Raw genomic sequence first — 21,337 nt, 5'->3', positions numbered from 1 at the left:
CAGGTCTTGCCTTAAGTAATGCCATTATGCGTAAAAATAAGAAATATCTTGATAAATGTGTAGCTCAAGGTTATGGGTTTAGTGCTTTGGCTTTTTCCGCGTTTGGTGAACTTGGAGACGATACGGTTGAATTTTTAAAGAGACTGCATAATCACCTGTCTAGATTTGATGTTAACGATAAGAGATGTAATTTCTTTTTTCATAGACTAGGGATTGTGATTCAGAAGGGGGTTGATGCCCAGCTTGTTGCTCGGATTCCAACTAGTTTCATTCAGTCCTCCCTTGTTGTCGATGATGAGTTTGACGTATAATAAAAAAATGAATTATTTTTAAGCTAATAAATTTAAAAAATACATAAAATTGGTGTTGTTAGATTTTAAATATTAAAAGAATTTTTTTTTGAAGATCTCTAACAGTCATAACATGTACAGTCAAATCATCAATATATATCCATAGCATACATACCGTGAATCGATAGAGATTAATACCTTTGAATGTCTTCGACAGAGAGAGAAAAAAGTAACAATGTGGATTTCCGAATACGTATTGCGGATCTATGATTCGATGATAACTAAAAACTGCTTCCCTTAGTGATTTGATAATAACCCAAAAAAAAGAAGGAAAAATTCAGCGGTTGAGCTCGTGCTTGATAATGTTTTGTAGTGGATAATAGGGAAAGATAAAGAGGCACAAAAAATAATTTTCCATTGATTAGAGTTAGCATGTGTTACATAGAGATAACCCTTTATATAAAATAAGAATAAAACCCTAGCTACCATACTAAGCCTCATATTCGTGGGCTAAAGCCCTACAACATTGACTAATTTAGTAGATTAGTACTAACTAATCGGAGAAAATAATTTTATAATTACGAAAAATATATAGTTAAGGGGTTTTAAATTTTGCTATATATTTCATTACATAGCCCCAATTATACAAGAATGCTAATAGGGTGTACCAAATTGTTTGGGGGTGTACCAATCCCTTAACAAAATATATTTTGTGCTATATGTGATATGGTACACCCCAAGCAATTTGGTACCCCTATTAGCAGCCTTGCAATTATACCCCGTCCAGCGAATTAAATTAGAGCAGGTTAAAATCGGTCCAGTCCGGAGCCTATAGGCCAGATAGGCCAACACGCATCTTCCAATGTATTTACCGATATTGTTTGAGGATAATTCAGTCAAATCAGAAATAATCAGAAGATTAAAATTAGGGCTGTCAATGGATGTTAACGTAACGGATATTGTCTCTTTCGCTGCCGCTGCCATTAAAAATTAGCGGATATCCGTTATCCGTTAAGTTCCGACGGAAATAGGAAAATAAAAAACGTTGCCGTTACGTTGGATTTATCGGATAACGGATATTTATCCGTTACCATCCGGTACAAACAGAAAATAGGCTAAAAACACATATCAGCTATTAAATCCAACAAAACAGGTTTTAAATCCATGTCACACACACACAAAAACAGACATACAAATATTCAGATGTTCTAGGCTTCTAGCAAAAGAAAAAATCATGTTTTTTGAAAAGAAAAAGACATCTCCATGACTCCATCTCCATTTTCGACGATACACAAACACATCACAAGAGAAAAAATTTACACGTGCAATACGCACGTTAGCGGATAACGGAACTAAACCTAACGGAAATGCACGGTTTCACTACCGTTACGTTAAGAAGGGATTATCCGTTAACTTATCAGTATCGGATATCCGTTTACCGCTATGTCGGACGGTAGCGGTAACGGCTAACGGATTATCGGTATCGGCTAACGGAAAATCGGTATCCATTGACAGGCCTAATTAAAATCAGTTCACTCGGTTTCAAGCTCTATAACCTATTTCTTGTTCCCTCTCAATCCCCATTATTCCTTCTCCAACTCTCATTGGTTACAGTTTACACTAAAAATATGGTGGTTTCTTTGACACTACCGACTCGATTAGGCTTATCATCCCGTTTTACAAGCTCAGGCTCCATCTCTCTATCTACCCACCGGTATTCCTCTAACTTCTTATCGCTTTTCTTCTTTGTTTATTCAATTCGATTTAATTTTGAATTTTCTTTTCTGCTTATTCTCTATGTAGAAATCCAGCAAGATTAGTTGCTTCTGGTTTGTCGAATTTCCATGGTAATTCTATCCAAACCAATTTCTGTTTTTTTAAATATTATTACACTGAATTCAGTAAGATATATTTTTTGATTGGTTACATATTACTTAATGTACTAGGAGTATCAAGTACTAAAATTGACGGATTAAAGCTGAAAGACCAGAATAATGGCAGGTATTTACTATTCTTACCAGAGTTTGTTTCTTGTTTACTGGGGAATTGTGTAGTTGTTAATTGCTGAATCCATTAAAGGGTTCTTTGTTTGACCTAATCCAGTTAGGGATTTGTTAAATCTACATATGTTCATATTAAACTTGAATGAGTTTGGATTAGTTTGCTTTTCCTGCAAATTAGAAACACGTTGTTAGTATTATTTGTAAGTTTTAGGAGGCTTTTCATTTTTTGCTCTTGCAGTAATTGTAAGAATGAAAGAAGGACTTCATGTAGCGATCCCGAGCACACATTTTCTGAACAATTCATTGCTAACTAGTTTTGCTATGTCCATATCATTTGCTTCAAAGTTCAAACCCTATCTAATGTTGAATATCCCGATTTTCAAACACTTCTTTCAGCCGAGAAACCAATAGTACCGGGTGTTTTTTAGGTAACAGAAAAAGGTAGTATTTAGGAGATCTGGAGATGTTAAATATTAAAGTGGCACATATATTAGGGAAATTCTGAACATGGGGTTGCATTATCCTGACATTCTAAGATACATGCGCGAGTCTTGCTTGACGCGTTATAGTGACAATCCTTCTTAAGAATAAGAATCGCTTTATTTGCAAGTTACATGTATTTGGAGATATAAGTTTTCCTTTTCAATTTTCATGTTTTGGGTGGACCATTTAAGCGGTGTGATATTATTTTTCTATCTTTCCTAACGTAGAATATCATTTGTACGCAGCCATGGTGTAATAGAAGCAAAGAAAGGGAACCCACCTGTAATGCCAGCTGTGATGACACCAGGAGGACCTATAGACCTTTCATCTGTGTTGTTCAGGAATCGCATTATCTTCATTGGTCAACCAATTAACTCGCAAGTTGCTCAGCGAGTAATATCACAGCTTGTAACACTAGCAGCTATTGACGAGAATGCAGATATTCTGGTACATATATGGTGTTTTCATCCGAGCTTATATTCAAAGAATTAAATTGAGCAATTAGTTCATGTATTATTGACACTTCAATTACTTGCTGACAGTGTTCCAATTTTTCAGATATACCTGAACTGCCCTGGTGGAAGTACATATTCTGTATTAGCAATATATGACTGCATGTCATGGGTAAGATCCAGAACTTCATTTGGCCACTCAAGCAGTTAGCTTGAGGCATCTTGCCTCACATATTCTGTATGAGGAACATGGATATCAATTCTCTTTTTTAGGCACTTGATTTTTTCTATTTGCTACGTGCTATTAAAGCGCTTGGCTTAACAAATGAAGCATAAGATTCGTTATTTATAAAAGCTTTTTAATCTATAAGCTAGAGTGGTAGCTAATTCATGCAGTTTTCCTTCCACATGCCTTCCCCATTGAGCTGCATCTCAATTTACTGTGAGCCGAAGTCTTTATTTACGGGATATTTAAAATTTCAGATAAAGCCAAAGGTGGGCACAGTCTGTTTTGGGGTGGCTGCAAGCCAAGGAGCACTTCTTCTTGCTGGGGGTGAAAAAGGAATGCGTTATTCAATGCCAAATGCACGCATTATGATACATCAACCCCAGAGCGGATGTGGGGTATAAGTCAAACCTTTTTGCTCCCCATTTCTCCCTTTATTTTCATTCTGGACTGAGTTTTGTATTATAGCATGCACTACTATGGGAGAGGAAACTCTTAAGGAAAATCATGGTGTGCATTTGGTACTCGAGGGCTGTTATTAGAATTTGTTATATGCCCCACTAAAGAACAAGATGCATTTGTGTGGTTGATCTTATGTAGGGTCACGTGGAGGATGTGCGACGTCAAGTTAATGAAGCTGTTCAATCTCGCCATGTAAGTTCTCTTCATCCCGAAATGGTCAGAGTTCCCAGATTTTTTATTATTCTTTTTTGCAAGGATTTACAGATTAATTTGCTGCTTGGTCAAGGTTGATATTGTAGATTTTTAGTTCTGCTCTGCAGCTAACTTTTTTTCCATTTGTTTACTAAGTTCTTTACTTCATCTGTTTGTATTCCACAATTTGATGCAGAAAATTGACATGATGTATGCTGCTTTTACTGGCCAGCCTATTGAGAAAATAGAGCGGCAAACCGAAAGGGATCGCTTTTTCTCTTCTGCCGAGGTAGTTCAATTGTAAAACATGATATGATTTTTCTTCTGCAGATAGTAAAACGAGTAATCACCTACGGCACATCTGTAAGGTCATTAAGATATGTAGGGCTCAAATATCAATGAGACATAGCATTTAAAAAAGGATGTGCAAGGTATCTTTGTTTCTTAGACATAAAGCTCTTGCCTTTGAACAAATTAATGACCATAGTTTGCCAGTGTTCATCTGCCACTTTGTTTACTTTCCTTGGTGCATGCTGGAGTCGCATGTTAATCACTAAATTAGGAGTGTTTAGTAGGTGAAATGTTCCTTAGTGTGGGAGCCTCATATAAATCATTATGAGGTGCTATTTGGTCTACTCTTTCTTTTTTGAGGATTGCTTGTTCTTGCGGTTTACATCATAAATTCGTAAGTTTTCCACGTCCTAACAATTAGACTCCCACTCTTTCTGCATCTTTTCAGGCTTCGGAGTTTGGTTTAATTGATGGTGTGTTGGAAACTGAATACTGAAATTCAAAGATTGGCAACAGGATAATGATAATTCTATGCATTTGAATTGCCATGGTACACAGACTGGTCGAGATAACTCGCTATCCTAAACATTAAACCAAACTTTTAAAGTAGAAGAATCATTGATCTTGAGCTCCGCGAAGTCAAGTTTTTACGTTTAAATACCAATACTGGAGGTGTAATTTTGGCTGTCTGTAAAGAGGGCATTTCATGAAAATGCAGCATTTATGAATCAAGTAAATTACTTACAATCTAATCTTTGTACAATAGACACTGTTGTTTGTTTCGATTTCACATTTAGTTTATTATGGATATGCTCGGGAAGAGTTTCTGTTTTGGATATCAGTTTAATGGCGGGATCATTGGCAACTAGCTTTCATAGCTCAGTTGGTTAGAACACCCGTTTAGTAAGCGGGAGGCAAAGATGTTCACATTTTCCACTGTATAATTCGGGCCGTTTACCTGATTTCTGTCTGTACGTATGTATTCCCACGTTTCGATCTGTTGGCGATGCAATGGTCTTATTTTAGTACTGTGTGTTCAATAATTGTTGGCCCAACTAACATAAATATTTTTTCAGAATGTCAAAGCATCATCACTGTAATAAAAAAAAGGTGGTCTTTGTCTTTGTGATCAAAGAGTCAATCAGTGGACAAGATCTACCGGAGAGGGTCATCCCGTGGTTGGGATCGTCCGGATTGTGTTTGATATTGGGTCAACAGATTAAAATTATTTGCGCCGTATATAGTTTTATTTTTGATGGAAAAAGTAATATATTAATCAAGCAATAAAGTACATAAGATTTACAATATCTTTTCTTTCAAAAATATTGGACATCACACTAGATTGTGAAATCCTTAGTTGAATTTGTGTTGAGAAATTCCTCATATTCTTTGCACGAGCTTCCTTTGCTATGTGGTCTGTTGCAGAGTTGTATCTTCTATTAATATAGTGCACCTGAGCTTGAGGGAGCTTTTGAAGAATTGTATGAGTCGCCTTGGTGGTATTCTCAACATTCCAATCTGGGATATTGCTTTCCTTTCTGATGGTCTCTGCTAACATTTGCAATTTGTAACTAAAGAGACATTGGATAAGATATTCTCACTTAGCCAACAAGAGGCCTATAATAAAGCTTTTGATTCTGCATGGAATGCTGAGGTAGCCCTATCTGATCCAGCTGCTATGTGCGTGAAAGTCTCATTGTCCACTGAATAAAGAATAAAAGCATATCCCATGGTGGAATTTTCCTTCTTAAACGCCGCATCTATAAAAATAATCCAGTCCGATGTTAAGCTTGTTCATTTTTCCTTGGAAATCATATCTGGTTGTATCCTTTTACTCTTGTGGATATTCTCTTGAGGACATTGTTGTAAGAATTTTTTGATCTGCTCTATAAGAGAATTTGGGTTTGGGTTTATTTTGTCAAAAACTACTGAGCATCTATACTTCCAGATGAACCAGGAGATTGTTGCGATCTTATCTGATAAGTTAGTGAAATCTGGTCACGTGATCCACTCTTTAATCCAGGTTACTATTGAATCTAAATTAATTCTTGAATTTACTGCATCTAAAGATAGTCCAAACCAGACAACTCTAGCAAAAGGGCAAGATCTTATTAGGTGTTGTTATGTTTCTTGTGTTTGAGCGTTGCACATAGAGCAATCCTTAATAAAATCTTTATTATGAGCTCCTAGTCTAGCATTGGTAGGGAGAGCTTTCTGAGCTAATTTCCAAATAAAAAGTTTAATCCTAGGAATCACTTTGATTTTCCAGATCTTTTTCCAGGGAAAATCAATAGTATTGTTGTTTTCTTGGTCTTCTGAAGTTGTAGACATTTTTTGCTGAGAAAGTACTAGAGCAGTGGTGTTGCCATCTTATCTTATCTTGTTCTTGGGTATTAGGAGAAATGACAAGATTTTTTCTTTAATATCCGGAGTGAAGAGATTATCTAGTTTATCTTGATCCCAATTTTCATCTTGAGTAATCAGATCACTTACTCTTTGTGGGACTGAATCAGGAGTAGAAGTCGGTTGCTGGACGGTGTCTTCATTGGGTACCTATTTATCTTCCCAAATTTTTATCGAAGCTCCATTTTTGACTTGCCACACGAAATTACCTTTAATAAAACTCAACCCTTTTTGTATGGTTGTCCAAATCCATGATAAATTGGAAGTTCTATAAGCTTCTAATGGGTGGCTATTGGGGAAGTATTTTGCTTTCAGAAGTTTAGCCCAGAGTTGATCATGTTCCGAGATAAGTCTGCTGGCAAGCTTCGTTAGGAGAGCTATATTGAATTGATGTGGGTTTTTAATTCCCATACCTCCTTGAGAGATTGGTTTGCATATGTTGACCCAAGCTTTAAAATAACCTCCTCTTTTTTTGGGCTTATCTTTATTCCACCAGAAGTCCCTTTCAATTTTATCCATTTGATCTAGAGTTTCCTTAGGAAGATCCAGAATTTGCATCTGATAAGTAGGATAGCCTTGTAGAACTGATTTTATTAATACCGTTCTTCCAGCTTGGGAGAGTAATTTTGATTTCCAGCCTTGTAAAGTGGCATAATATTTTTGTAGGAGAGGTTCAAAATTTTCTTTTCTTTTTTTATCAAAAAAGAGAGGAGTTCCTAAATATTTATCATTTTTCGTCATTAAGGGAACCTTAAGAATGTTGGCTATGTTTTTCTGTGTTTCGGATGAATTCTATGGCTGAAGTAAATTCCAGATTTTTGAAGGTTTATCATTTGACCCGTAATTTCTCCAAATTTGGATAAGATGTCTAGAAGGTTTTTTGCTTCCCCTAAGTCTGCCTTTGTGAAAAGAAAGCAGTCATCTGCGAAGAATATGTGGGAAATATTGGGGGCGTTTTTGTTTATTTTCAGACCAGATATTTTCCTTTCCGAAACCGCTTTGTCTAGAAGTCTAGAAAGGATCTCCATGCAGATGAGGAAAAGATAATGGGAGAGGGGGTCACCTTGTCTAAGCCCTCTGGAGGTTTTGAAAGCAGGGCCCGGAGAGCCATTTAGAAGGATGGAGTAGGAGGTGGTTGAAATACATTGCGTAATAAGGTTTACCCAGGATTCACTAAAACCTAGAGCAGTTAGGGAAGCTTTAATGAAATTCCGTTCCACCCGGTCAAAAGCTTTCGAGAGATCTGATTTTAGAGAAAAATGACCTTTTTTGGCTTTCGATGTTTTCATAGTGTAGATAAGCTCATGTGCGATGATGATATTATCTGTGATTTGTCTACCCGGGAGAAAAGTTGATTGGTTCGGAGAAACAATTTTATTAAGAATTGGTTTGAGAAGATTGGAAAGAATTTTTGATATGGTTTTGTAAATAGTATTACTAATGAGCCTAAAATCAGCTGGAGTTTGAGGAGTGGATATTTTTGGGATAAGAGTTATGTAAGAAAAATTTAATTTCGGGTCTAAAGCTCCTGATTTAAAGAAATCTTGCACCGATTGAATTATATCAGGCCCTAGAATATCCCAATTAGCTTTAAAAAAACCTGGTTGAAACCCATCTGGACTTGGAGCCCCCCATTGGTTCATATTTGAGATAGTGTTCCAAATCTCTTGTTTTGAAGGAATCAAAGTCAGAGTTAGATTTTCCTCTTCAAAAATACAGGGATCAATAATGTTAGATAAATCTTCCACATAATTAGGGATCTGAGATGTGCCCATTTGAGAGAAATTGGTTTATTAGAAGGGAGTTTATTTGATCTCTTTCTGAAATCCATAGGCCTGAGGGTTCTCTAAGGGTATGAATTGCATTTATTCTTTTTCTATTTGAGGCGGCAGCGTGAAAATATTCAGTGTTTTGGTCATATTCCTTAAAGAATTTGTCCTTAGAAAGTTGGTGGTAGTAGTCATTTTTGATCTTGTACCAATCTCCTAATTCGGTTTGGAGTTTTTTAATTTTTTCTAGATTGGCAGAATAATTACCTGATTTGTGAAGAGAATCAATTCTATTGTTTAGGTATTTGATATTCTTGTGGATATTTCCGAAGACATATGAATTCCATTGAGAAAGGTCTGATGAGAGGAGTTGGAGTTTGGAGTATATGTTATTATTTTGATCACTATTGGAATGGAGTGTCCAAGAATTGGCAACTAATGCGGAAATGGATGGATGAGAGAGCCAAGATCTAATGCATCTAAAAGGTTTTTGTAACAATTGTTTATCAGGGTGAGAATCTATTAGGAGCGGAGTGTGATCTGACCTTACAGTAGGAAGGTGACTTACCTTGGTATTGGGGAAGTTCTGTATCCATAGGAATGACGCAAGAGCTCTGTCAATCCTTTCGCATATATTTGCGTTGCCTTGTCTGTTGTTTGACCAAGTAAATGGAGCTCCCTCATACCCTGCATCCTGAAGTCCCACGGAATCTATAGTCTGAATAATGAATGACTTGCTGCTGGAGCTACACTTGTTTCCTCCTTGTTTCTCGTCCGGATCCAGGATTACATTTAAATCTCCAATAAGTATCCAAGGTTTGTTGACCTGCTGCGCAATGTTAGCTATATAAGTCCATTGTTCTATTTTTTCTTCTGATTCCACTGCACCATAGACACAGGTTAATATCACCTCTTTATCTCCAATTTTTGAATAAAAATGACAAACATTTAAATTCGATGAAATCAATTTCAGCTCTACATTGTTATGCCACACTATCGCTAACCCTTTTGAAATTTCAGCTCTACATTGTTATGCCACACTATCGCTAACCCTTTTGAAATTCCGACTGACGTAACATTAAACCAATCAGAGAAATGAGATTTTTTAAAGAAAGGCTCCATTCTAGCCAATGGTGCTTTGGTTTCTGCTAGAAAAACTATGTCAGGCTTGTAGTAAGAATTGAGGTAATTGAAATGTTCTTGGGTTATTGGGGTCCCAATTCCCTGGACATTCCAAGATAGGATCTTCATAGACAAAAAACACAAAAATAGGACCAGAACAGGTAGAATAAAACAACAACAGGATACTTCAGAAAACTGGCAGGGAAGAAAAAAAACACTGAAACCAAATAAAACAAACTGAGTGAAAGAGTTAAGAAAATAATAGCCCTGGAAATTTCAAAAAACAGAAATAAACTGAAATTTGAACCAAAAAATTACAGAACAATTAGAGAAAGCGCACTAATGTAGTCAAAACACAGTGAATAAGAGACCTTGCACACTAATTCAGTCAAAACACAGTGAATAAAAGACCTAGCACAACACTGAGAGCAATGTATATTAATGAAAACAGACCTAAGTAAGATCTGAAACGAAAAAAGGAATCAGAGAACAACTAAGAAAAGGATTCAGTTAGAAACTGAAATTACAAGATACAAGATAACTAAGATACAGGGCAGAAAATAAAAGAAGCAAAGGGATATATTTACAGCTAAAACAGGGATACAAAGGAAACTATAAAACAAAGAAACAAAGCAGGGAAAGAAGTAAACCAAAAATAACAAGGGATTACAGGAAATAAAACATGAAACTGGTTATCAAGCAAAAAAATACATATAGGCCCTAATGGTTTCCTGATGCTGTATTTCAAGATATGGCTATTCACTTAGGTGTTGGAGATGGTTGCCTTGTCTTTTCCTTTGACTGTAGCATTGCTTGTCTGTCCATTGAACCATTTGTGTGGTTGATTCATATTGGTTGCAGATGGTTCAATCACTATGATGTCACTAGCCTCATCTGTTGCAATACTCAATTCAGTTCCATTCAATCTCAGTCTTTTAGAGGCAGGCATACTTCTGTCTTCACTGAAATATTTCTCCATTGTATTCCAATTATTCCAGTAGTCTTGTTCAGTAGAAGATAGTTGTTTTTGTGAAGAAGAGGCTCCATTGGTTACTGCAGTCATAACACCAGTAGGTAAGGAGGCAGAGTCCAAGAAACCCAACATGTTATGGACTTGCTGGAAAGCTTCTTGTTGAGATCTTCTGTCTTCTTGGCTCACAATTTCATCATCTTATTCTCTCTGAAAATCAGTGCAAGTCACTACAGAAGCTAGAGAACTTGTTGAGGATGAGGATAGTGAGTCTTCTGTCCATTCCATGCCTTCTTGCACCATAGCTGGTTGAGCTTCCATGTTGTCATGTGCATTAGCTTCTTGGTACTGCGTGTCAGCTTCATGTTGTTGTTGCAAAGCCGCCATGTGAGCATCCATTTCAGCCTGATGTAGTTCAGCTTGTTGCTGTGCTAGTTCATATCTTGCACATTGACTAATCTTATGTCCAAGCAGGTCACAAAAACCACAGAATACTGTTGGGAAATTATGAAATTCAGAATTCACCATATTGTAAAACCTAAGAGCATTTTCAGCATTAATCGAAAAACGAATTTGTGCTCTAATATTCACTAAGGATTTAACATTGATTGAAAACCTGCCATCATGATGGCGATGAGGAAAACCAAAAGAAGTAATATGACCATTTACAGAGAAGTATCTCCTTAGGTTTTCACTAGTGACTTGCTCAGGGAAGAGATTGTGAATGGTAATAAAAAACATTTCCATTGTAGGAAACCAGTTTTTAACATCATCAGTGATTTCTAACTTTTTGATACAAAAAAGGTCCCCAAAAACTCTTCTAGTATCTAAAGATAAAACACGATTCATCTCATGCTCTAGTTCAAAAGGAATAATAAAAACCGCAAATCTACTTTTGCTAGTTCTTCTGATAGAAATACCACCCTGAACTTTCCAGAGGAAAATAAGAGCATTCCTAACATCAAAGTTTTTTCGATTAGCAGGAATAGGTGCTATAAACCTACCAAGAGCAGTGCTGGTCCATAGACGCCTAGTGTTTTGAAAACGGTATGGAATTATCTGACTTGACACAAAATCATTTCCATTACTTAAGATAAGAGAGTTGTGAAGTTGATCTGCAAGTTGAGAAACATCACCATGCCAAGCACAATGATGATACAAATATAGGTAAAACCAGCTTAAAGCCACAGAGAAAAAGCAGAGAAATTAAGCAATATACAAGGTAAACAAAAGCTAAAATTAAAACAGCTAAATTTGCAGAGCATGAGATACAAAACATGGGGTAACAACAAACCCATTCTACAGAGTTTAAATAGGGGGAAAGTTGATTGAGGCGCAAGAAAAACAAATAAAATCTGCCAAAATTTGGTTTCAATGAACTCATGATTACAATTCAGGATTCAAAAAACCCTAGATTAGACGTGGGTTAAGAGAAGAAATCTTTAGCGAGCAACAGATGTAAAAACACAGAGAAGAAATTCGCCAAATGTCTAATTACTGAATAAGAAATTCCATTAAACAATAACAGTATCCTAATCAAATCAAATTAGGGTGAATTTCATACGTTTAATCCCAACACTAGGTTAATGAATACCTGGATTAGCCATTATAGGAGCCTCGGAGGTAGCCTGATGAAGCGTGTTGGAGATGAATAAGGATTCAGAAAGACTTTTGTTGCAGTGGTCTTCGTTTTCTCCGTCTGTATAAACAATTCTTGTAAAGCCATTTCTGAATAAGAAATTCCAGCAATCAGTAGCCACTAAGGCCTATATACCGCTAATTAGAAACTCATAAGGTTAAAAATTCACAAAGATTTGAAGATTTTGATAGGGATTTGGTGAAGAAAAGGGAAGAAGAAGGTTACGAACGGGTTATTTTTTTGGGTTTTCCGTGGGAAAGCGATAACAGGCTTCTGCCACAACTGTTCAAAGAAATTATGGCTTCGCCCAGAAAACCCTACCAAACCCCAGAAAATTGTAATCTCCGTCTCGGTTCAAGAGGATCTTTCATTCGAGCAACAAGAGATTTTGTGATATTAATTGATTTTTTTTTTTTTTGTAGGTTTTTAATATTAATTTGAGTTTGTGATTTTTTGTTTCCCTCACGCAAAACCCTAGGTTTTTGCTTCTCTGTTTTGAATTTGATTATTTGTTGTTGATTTTTCCAGTAATCTAAAATCAGCGACCTCTTTTCGCAACTGTGGGCGTGGTAGGGTTACTTAATTAGTCCCCTGGATCCTTCATTCATCTGAAGCCCCATTCCCCATCTACTCTGTCAAAGAATTGAAATAGCCTTTCAATCGGTTCTATCGATGATACGTTCTTATATATAAGTAATTCCATATGTTTTTGATTCAATTAACTACCCTATCTCCCTCCCCATCACCGAGCAAGAGCAGAAATCACATAGGCTTTGGTATTAGTGACCAAGTTCAAGACTTCAAGGTATGATTCTCTATCTCAATTAAAGGTTATCTTTTTTTTTTTTTTTTTTCTTTTTTCCTTTTTGGTTTGGCTCCGGCTCTGACAACACTTTCCCTATCAATATATTTTTTTTACTTATTTTGATCCACTGACACTATTATAAGAAGAAATTGAGCTAATGCATGAGTCAACTGTGACAAAATTGGAAATTCGATGATTCAATTTTTTTACATTGAGACAAATTCATGTCAGCCTTTGAATTCTTTAGATATTACTGATCTTTAGAAAAGATTAAATTGGATATCAGTGTCAACTTTTGTGGTTGAATGAGAGGCTGGGTAGGATTTGTGAGGTGTAGGGAATAGTTTTTAGAGAAATTGAGTGGAAAAATGGTGCAGCATCTCGATACAAGCTAAAAGGGATAGGGTCAGTGCATTTAAAAGGTATTGATTGTTGTTTTCTGTGGTTCTTTGTATTGGCAGTGGCTATATCAGGGTTACATAATAGTTTTATGCTTCTTATTAGTCTGCACGTTATCAAACTTCTTTTCCCGTCTGATGCGATGTTAGCTTGGAGCAGGATTAATTTGTATTCTAAGGCTGATTAGTGTGTGACCGTTCTTCGTCTCATATAAAAAGTTTATGGGTGTTTCAATTTTATGGTTGTTTTTTAACTATGCAATTTCGTATGTGAAATTCATGCATTGGACTATTATACAACAGTTGTTTGACTAATCCAATTTGGTATGGGGACGTATATAGATTACAATACATCACTAGCTTCAGTCGCATTCTTTCTCAACAATACTAGGTAATAACCAATTTTGTTTTTGATTTTGGCCATTATCATCCACAATCAATTGCATGGGAAGGAAAGGTTGAGAAGATATTTTATAATGTAAAACATCAAACATAGATACTTTTTCCCTTTAGTGATTAATGCTCTTAATTGTACAATTCATATGACCATTGAAGTTACTGACGTTTACATGTCTTCTTTTGATTTCATTTTATCATTGTAATTATTCATCTTCTATGCCCCCCATCAATAATTTTCATTAAATGGATATGGTTATTCACTTTATTTCATCCATAAACAGTACAAAAGTAAATTCTTTGGCTATTTCACTTTATTTCATCCCTAAACAGTACTAAAGTGAATTCTTTGGCTATTTTTCAGAGATGATAAACTCCCTTAGGCAATGGAGGTCTAAGCCTATTAAGTTACTTGCATCTTCAGGCCTTGCAGATTAGGATTTCAACCGTGGAATCAGCGCTTTGTTTTCGGTTATTGAACATGGGTTGTGGAAAGTTAGTCTCTGCTATGTTGGCATGTCGCGCTCTTTCTATAATTGTGAGTGTGGGAATATTACTCTACCGGGTATGGAATCTCAATGCGGTTTTTATTTTTGAATTCTATGTAATTCCTCTCTGTTTGATGTGACATTATTTTTAAGGTAGTATTTAGGTTTCTAAGGTAGCATTGATCTCTATCTGTAAAACAGTTTTAAGGATAAGAGAAAGGAAATCTGTAACTTGATGTTGAAATTTGTTAGCTTGACACCATGATATTGGCACCAACTTTTCTGTAGGTTAACGACATAGTTGGATGACAATTATTAATAATGGCATAAAAAGCGAGTTGAATCGTGAATGGATGTAAAATATATTGTGAGAAATGGTTCGGATTACCTAACAAACATCATAATTATAGACCGGCCTCTTAGGAAAATAATTAATTCCTGACGATATATTGATTATCATCACTTAACACGGAAAAATTTATAAATGAGTTTAATTAGTTTGAAATGTAACTTTGGCCACTTTAAGTTATCTTTTTCTTTTCTTTGTGCTGGAATAATAGAGTGTGCATGGATGGGTGTTGCCACATGTGGCTGAGAAAAAAATTGGTTGGAGGTGACCTCCTTTAGTTTCTTTGTTCCTTTTGTGGTTATATGGTTTCTTTGTAGAATTCTTATTCATAAAGATTGTTAATTATGAATTTATATATCGGTTCCAGATGGTAGAAAGAATCATGGACATAATCTTATGAATCAAATACAAAAATAGAGCTGCAGTACAAATACTGCTGCACAAAGTATATATGGTCGATTGATTTCCCCTTCTCTCAGTTACCATTGTTTGAAAAGACCAGCACCGGAGGGAAATCTTGCTTCTATCCCATACTAAGACAAGTATTTTAAATCACTGATCTGAGGCGCAATGGTGCCGCATCTGACCCCACATCAAAAGGTTACGTGTTCGATTCACGTCAGATCCAATAGCAGGTATTTAGCCGTGTTCTACACATAATTCAAGTGTTGTTTTCTGTTTTGGTTGAGATTCTTACAGTTTAGATTTTTTATCTTGGTATTTTGTTGATAAATTATTGTAGACTCTAACAATATTAGGAAAGGTCGCTGCTTCTTTGGTTGTCGAAACTGAGAAAGCTTAGGAACACCTGAGCGATACCATATTCACAAATGTTTCGTTTGTGGTAGTTTGTCCATGTTGGCTGGTTGACATTTTATTATAAGGATTCATTCAGAAATCTTTAAGTAAGTTCCTCTTCGTATATTAGCTAGAGCAGGTTAATGATTAACGTAGCTTTATGTTTATGTTATTATTTTGTTAGCTAATGTATAAAGATGATACATAAGACCTCAATAATAGTTTGGATTACTGTTGCTTGCAACTCCATGGACATATATCTTTGATTAAGTCATTGTACTGAGCACACAGGAAACGTATCCTCTGCGTGAAATACGTATTCTACAAGAAAGTTTGTTGTGTTTAGATTCATCAATCCTTTCTAGAAAATAAAGAGATTTTCATAGTTAGAACTGGAGCACACTTTGCAACATTAGTTGATTCATAGGAGAAAGATAGGATTATGTTGAGTCGCAAGATTAAAAGATAACGATAGTGGCAGGATAACGCATAGACATTGCTCCTTAGAAGAACGGAATATTTAGCGAATCGCTGGGTTAATTGGGAAGTTTGGAGATAACATGATGGAAAGAATCCTTAGAGATTTAGTGTTATAGACTTTTAAGTTTGTAGAAGTTCGAGTCAGGGACCCAAAATCTCTTGCCTAGAGAGTAACTTGGTTTGCAACAATGTTGGGATGGTTCTTTGTAATACTGGATTCCCAGGCCTCTGTGAATGAAAGCGAGTGCAGTGCTTGGCTTTGATACCTTACCAATTTTTGGTCAGATGAAATGTGTACTAGTGTGGTTTTAAATAGTTAAAGTTGTTATGCAATATTTTTTATGTGTTGTTCTATATCTATTTTTATGATTGATTATCAATCTACACCAGGCATAAACATAAGCAATCCAGGGGAATACTGATTATTATGAATGGATTGTGTAATAGGCTGGCTCCCCATTATTACTTAGACTCTATGGTTCCCAGCTTATTTTGCTTGACCATATATACGCTACCTTAGTGATCACATGCTAATTCTTAGTTTGATACCTTTTTCTATTGTTGGTAATGCTCTGTAGCTTTTAGACACTTAGGTGTTGTTCATGGAGTGATCACACTGTAGGTGTTTTTCCGTTGTTGGTAATTTCTGCTCTTTACAATGCAGGCGCGGTAGGCAAAAGAGGAATAATTTGCAGGCACATATTTTTATTCGTTATCTTCATTTGCAAATCTGCGGCTCATAGTTTTCAGGTAACTTCATGATTCAATTTTGATGACATTGGGTTTTACTATTCTAGATGAAACTTAAACTTGAAATTGCAGCTGTGTAATATTATCTGAAAAACTATCGATCCATACTCAAAACTATTTTGTCATTATATATTCAAACTATTCAATGCAGTCCAGAGTGCTATTAAAAATAGTGCCTCAAGTTCCTATAAGGAAAGCATATCGGACAATGAAGTCGATGTTACATCTGTTTGGAAGTGATAGTAGAATGGTTTTAGGTATTCTTTTTCAACTTTAGGTAAACAAATTCTAATAGTGGGATGCCATTGGAAGTGATAGTAGAATGGTTTTAGGTATTCTTTTTCAACTTTAAGTAAACAAATTCTAATAGTGGGATGTCATTGTCAATATTGAAACTCTTGGTATGCGGTGGTTGAATAATCGTATGAAGTTTATTATAAGGATGGTTTGACTTGATTTTTTTTAAGACTATTCAGTTGTATATTTGCCGGTATAGGATACATAGGCAGGTGCTAATAAAAGAAATCTGCATGTAATTTTAAGCTAATAAGTAATTACAGGAATTGGTGTGTTTTCTGTCGTTTCGACCATGGATATTGTTTCTGTAATTTTTAAAACACTAATCGATCTTGATTTATGTTGGGTATCTTTGGATATATCCAACTATCGCAAAATTGTTTGAATAATAATTATGTATAAATCATACTACATTAATCTAACAGACTGCGATTTTTTTTTTTTGTTGGAAATAGATCGAGAATGTTGACGGTGGAGAAAATCGTTCAACTATACCACTTGAGGATTAGGTTGGAATGATATCTGCAAAAAAAGTAAGCAACTTATTGAACATGCTTTAATGGATAAAAGTGTTAGATAATTGTCGGTGTTTTGGAAGGTTCCGGAAAGTTCTGGAACATACTAGAAATCCTTTGTGTAGAAAAACACAAGGTTTCCTAGTTTAGGTTGATTTCCATATTTGGATAGGTTACCTAAATAACAATAGGTTTCCTAGTTGGGTAGAGTTTCCTTTTCCAAGGAGACTAATACTTGGGAATCAAGTTTGTGACTCCTATATAAGGAGGTCTAGGCTATGTGTTTAGACATGGAATTCAATGCTGAGTTGGAGAATACACAATGTAGTTCTCTAAGGTTTCTAGGGATTCCATCCCACCTCTTGGGGTGGAATTTTAGTGAAGAGAAGATCGCCTTGTTCGTTGATGGTGGAAGATCATCGTTGGTGTTGGAAGATACATCGTTTAGAAGGAGATCATCTCGATTATGTGAGATACATATTATCTTGTTTGGTTAGACATTATTCAGCAATATTGGAGCTTTTTGTTCATGAGAATTATTTTAGGGTTTATGATCAACACAATGTTGGATCATAATTTGTTGATTGATTCGTCAATTGTTAAGTGTAATTCTCTATTTAGTGGATCCATAATAATGAAGAAGTCGTAACCGTTTTGGTGGATGTAGACATATTGCCGAACCACGTTAAGTCTTGCGTGCTTTACTTATTGCTTCTAATGTGTGTTTGCATCGTATATATTTCATTCTACGTCGATCCAAAGATCTAGTTTCTTGTGGGTTAGTTCTTGTTGGATTTTCCCAACAAGTGGTGCGGTTAGTTTGGCTATCCACCACAACAAAAAGTACAGAAGTTGCATGCTAAGTCCTTGAAGTCTGAGGATCTTAAATTACTGATCAAAAGGTATTGCGTATGCATATATTATATCGACCTTAGAAATATTAGCTTCGACTTAAATCTTATTATGTAGTAGGTGACAAGTGCAAATAATCATGTAGTAGGTCACAAGTGCCGATAGCAATGAAATTTTCTTTTGTGAATAGAGAACTAAGTAATTTATTACTGCAAATTTGATTGAACGATTACCGACCCTATGGAATATTCTTTACTTCCTACTTACGTTGGAAGTAGTATTTGCTATCTTAGCTCAAATGGAAGAGCACATGATTTTCAACCATGTAGTTGTGGGTTCAACTCCTACAGATGGCATTCATTTGCTACATGCTTCCAATAGCAAAATAGTGATTCCATTACTTGATGCACACAGAGTGAGACTCCAATAGAAGATATGGAGTTGGAGCAGGATCTTGAGAAGATACGAGAACCTTTTGGATTGGAAAGCCCAACATAAAATTGCTCTAGGAGTTGTTGAAGGTCTTGCTTATCTCCACCAATATATGCTGCCTCTAATTATTCCCAGAGATATCAAGTCAACAAATTAATATCTTGCTTAATTCAGATTATTGCCCTAAAGTCGCAGATTTCGAAGCTCCAAAAGTATTGCAAACAAAAGAAATGGACTCTACAATGACATTTATTGTAGGGACATATGGATACTTGGCTCCAGGTAATTTAGTTTTATTTCCAATTTGATCTTTTTTTATGCAAATTTCATTTCATTATTCATAATAGTATTTATTTTGTCCAGGTAATTTGTCAATTCACTGTTCATGAGTAAGTTCTGTAAATAGTATAAGTGCTTACCGAAAAGCACTTGAAAAATGTGTTAATGCTGTTACCTTTATTGTTATTATCTCAGTTACAGTTACAGATGTATCAACTTAAATAACCATAGTGCGGGGATTCAGTTGACATGGTCTAGGCGAAGGTATAAAGTTTAAGCACACATTGCGCCTTCGGTCTGCCTGTATGTTTTGATGAATTTTGTTTCCTTTTTGTATCATAGCTACTGCCTGATAGTACATGATGTGCATGATATGGATGAAAGTGCATCATAACGGTTTTATTGATTCTCAATCATCTTCGCCAACAAAACAGGTTATTGATTTCATCAGTACATAAAAATCGATTCCATTGGTTAGGGTACATTGTTAGAGAAACAAAAGTTATTGATTCCATGTACACGGTTTTTCTTATTTTCTGTTTTACAAGCCTAAAAATTGACTGTCCTAGAGAAAAGTATGTTAACTCTCCTTAGTGTATGTTAAGATGTCTATTAACAATACATCATCAAGCTCTAATCAGGAAGCTCTAATCAGGTCATATTGTATACTCTCTCCGTTTTTTTAAAGAAAAATATTATCACTTTTTCAATTTGGCGTATTTTATTGTTTTGGTTCAGATTATATGATTCATTGATTGGGTCAATTAGCATCATTTAAAATTGCATCAATTACATAATCAGCAGCAAAACCATATTTTCTTGGTAACAGAGCCACTTTTGGCATGATATCTGCAAAAAAAGTAAGCAACTTATTGAACATGCTTTGATGGGTAAAAGTGTTAGATAATTGTCGGTGTTTTGGAAGGTTCCGGAAAGTTATGGAACATACTAGAAATCCTTTGTGTATAAAAACACAAGGTTTCCTAGTTTAGGTTGATTTCCATATTTGGATAGGTTACCTAAATAACAATAGGTTTCCTAGTTGGGTAGAGTTTCCTTTTCCAAGGAGACTAATACTTGGGAATCAAGTTTGTGACTCATATATAAGGAGGTCTAGGCTATGTGTTTAGACATGGAATTCAATGCTGAGTTAGAGAATACACAATGTAGTTCTCTAAGGTTTCTAGGGATTCCATCCCACCTCTTGGGGTGGAATTTTAGTGAAGAGAAGATCGCCTTGTTCGTTGATGGTGGAAGATCATCGTTGGTGTTGGAAGATACATCGTTTAGAAGGAGATCATCTCGATTATGTGAGATAAGTATTATCTTGTTTGGTTAGACATTATTCAGGAATAATGGAGCATTTTGTTCATGAGAATTATTTTAGGGTTTATGATTAACACAATGTTGGATCATAGTTTGTTGATTGATTCGTCAATTGTTAAGTGTAATTCTCTATTTAGTGGCTCCATAATAATGAAGAAGTCGTAACCGTTTTGGTGGATGTAGGCATATTGCCGAACCACGTTAAGTCTTGCGTGCTTTACTTATTGCTTCTAATGTGTGTTTGCATCGTATATCTTTCATTCTACGTCGATCCAAAGATCTAGTTTCTTGTGGGTTAGTTCTTGTTGGATTTTCCCAACAAGTGGTGCGGTTAGTTTGGCTATCCACCACAACAAATGGTGCGATGAGCGTGGAGAGGATCGAAGTTAGAAGTGGGATGTTTCGGTTTTCTGCGGATATCCGAATTTTTTGGTTTCAAAGGATTTGATGTTTTCAAGTATTCAAGTACGAATGATTTGAAGTTGTCAAATATTTGAAGATGCATAGGTTGATGTTATCAAGCATTTCGATTTGAAGGGTTTGATGTTATCAATTTTGTGTATGAAGCAAGTTAAAGTGTTTCGGAAGAAAGGGGTACTTTGATATTTTACATTCGTTTTTGGTAATGATCTACATCGAAGGATTTGACGTTATACTTCTTGAAGCATATAACCCTATGCATTCCGCATAGCTCCAAGTAAGTATACGTGTAACCGTAATTTGGTTAGTTGATTGTGTTTTTTACTTCGTTTCACATGAGGCTCTTGTGGACTATTTTGGAAGACCAAGTTGTTTTCGTTTGGGTGTATTTGCTTCGCAAGTCACCTTTTGAGAAATCAAGAGCATTTTGGATGAGATACAAGTTTCGGT

General features: G+C 35.7%; 2 protein-coding genes and 2 long non-coding RNA genes across 4 annotated transcripts; 3 read left to right on the top strand and 1 right to left on the bottom strand.

Moving 5' to 3' along the window:
• The first annotated feature begins 1,838 nt into the window (after positions 1-1,838).
• On the top strand, positions 1,839-5,246 carry LOC113357051 (ATP-dependent Clp protease proteolytic subunit 6, chloroplastic-like). The gene is made up of 9 exons (XM_026600312.1): positions 1,839-2,004; positions 2,094-2,137; positions 2,237-2,291; positions 3,022-3,223; positions 3,335-3,400; positions 3,712-3,852; positions 4,055-4,108; positions 4,305-4,397; positions 4,848-5,246. Exons 1-9 carry the CDS (start codon positions 1,919-1,921, stop codon positions 4,893-4,895), a joined length of 789 nt encoding a protein of 262 aa, XP_026456097.1. The 5' UTR covers positions 1,839-1,918; the 3' UTR covers positions 4,896-5,246.
• Positions 5,247-10,249: 5,003 nt separating this feature from the next.
• LOC113357048 lies at positions 10,250-13,036 on the bottom strand. Its single transcript, XM_026600311.1, has 2 exons — positions 12,258-13,036; positions 10,250-11,157 (listed from the first exon to the last, which is right to left on the bottom strand). The coding sequence occupies exons 1-2, from the start codon at positions 12,268-12,270 to the stop codon at positions 10,865-10,867; spliced, it is 306 nt and encodes a 101-aa protein (XP_026456096.1). The 5' UTR covers positions 12,271-13,036; the 3' UTR covers positions 10,250-10,864.
• A 10-nt stretch (positions 13,037-13,046) lies between these two features.
• Positions 13,047-15,324, top strand: LOC113357049. Its single transcript, XR_003363380.1, has 3 exons — positions 13,047-13,107; positions 14,266-14,466; positions 15,106-15,324. It is a non-coding gene; the product is annotated as an uncharacterized LOC113357049 (long non-coding RNA).
• A 1,380-nt stretch (positions 15,325-16,704) lies between these two features.
• Positions 16,705-18,968, top strand: LOC113357050. The gene is made up of 3 exons (XR_003363381.1): positions 16,705-16,766; positions 17,519-17,596; positions 18,845-18,968. It is a non-coding gene; the product is annotated as an uncharacterized LOC113357050 (long non-coding RNA).
• Positions 18,969-21,337: the final 2,369 nt, after the last annotated feature.

Source organism: Papaver somniferum, chromosome 3, assembly GCF_003573695.1.
Source record: "Papaver somniferum cultivar HN1 chromosome 3, ASM357369v1, whole genome shotgun sequence".
NCBI classification, from domain to species: domain Eukaryota; kingdom Viridiplantae; phylum Streptophyta; class Magnoliopsida; order Ranunculales; family Papaveraceae; genus Papaver; species Papaver somniferum.
Note: the sequence above shows the minus strand (reverse complement) of the source record. Positions and strands in the feature narration are given on the sequence as shown.

Coding starts and splice junctions, on each gene's coding strand:
- LOC113357051 (XM_026600312.1), top strand. CDS start 1,919: ATGGTGGTTTCTTTGACACTACCGACTCGATTAGGCTTATCATCCCGT. Junction 2,005..2,093: donor ATCTCTCTATCTACCCACCG/GTATTCCTCTAA, acceptor TTCTCTATGTAG/AAATCCAGCAAGATTAGTTG. Junction 3,853..4,054: donor AACCCCAGAGCGGATGTGGG/GTATAAGTCAAA, acceptor GATCTTATGTAG/GGTCACGTGGAGGATGTGCG.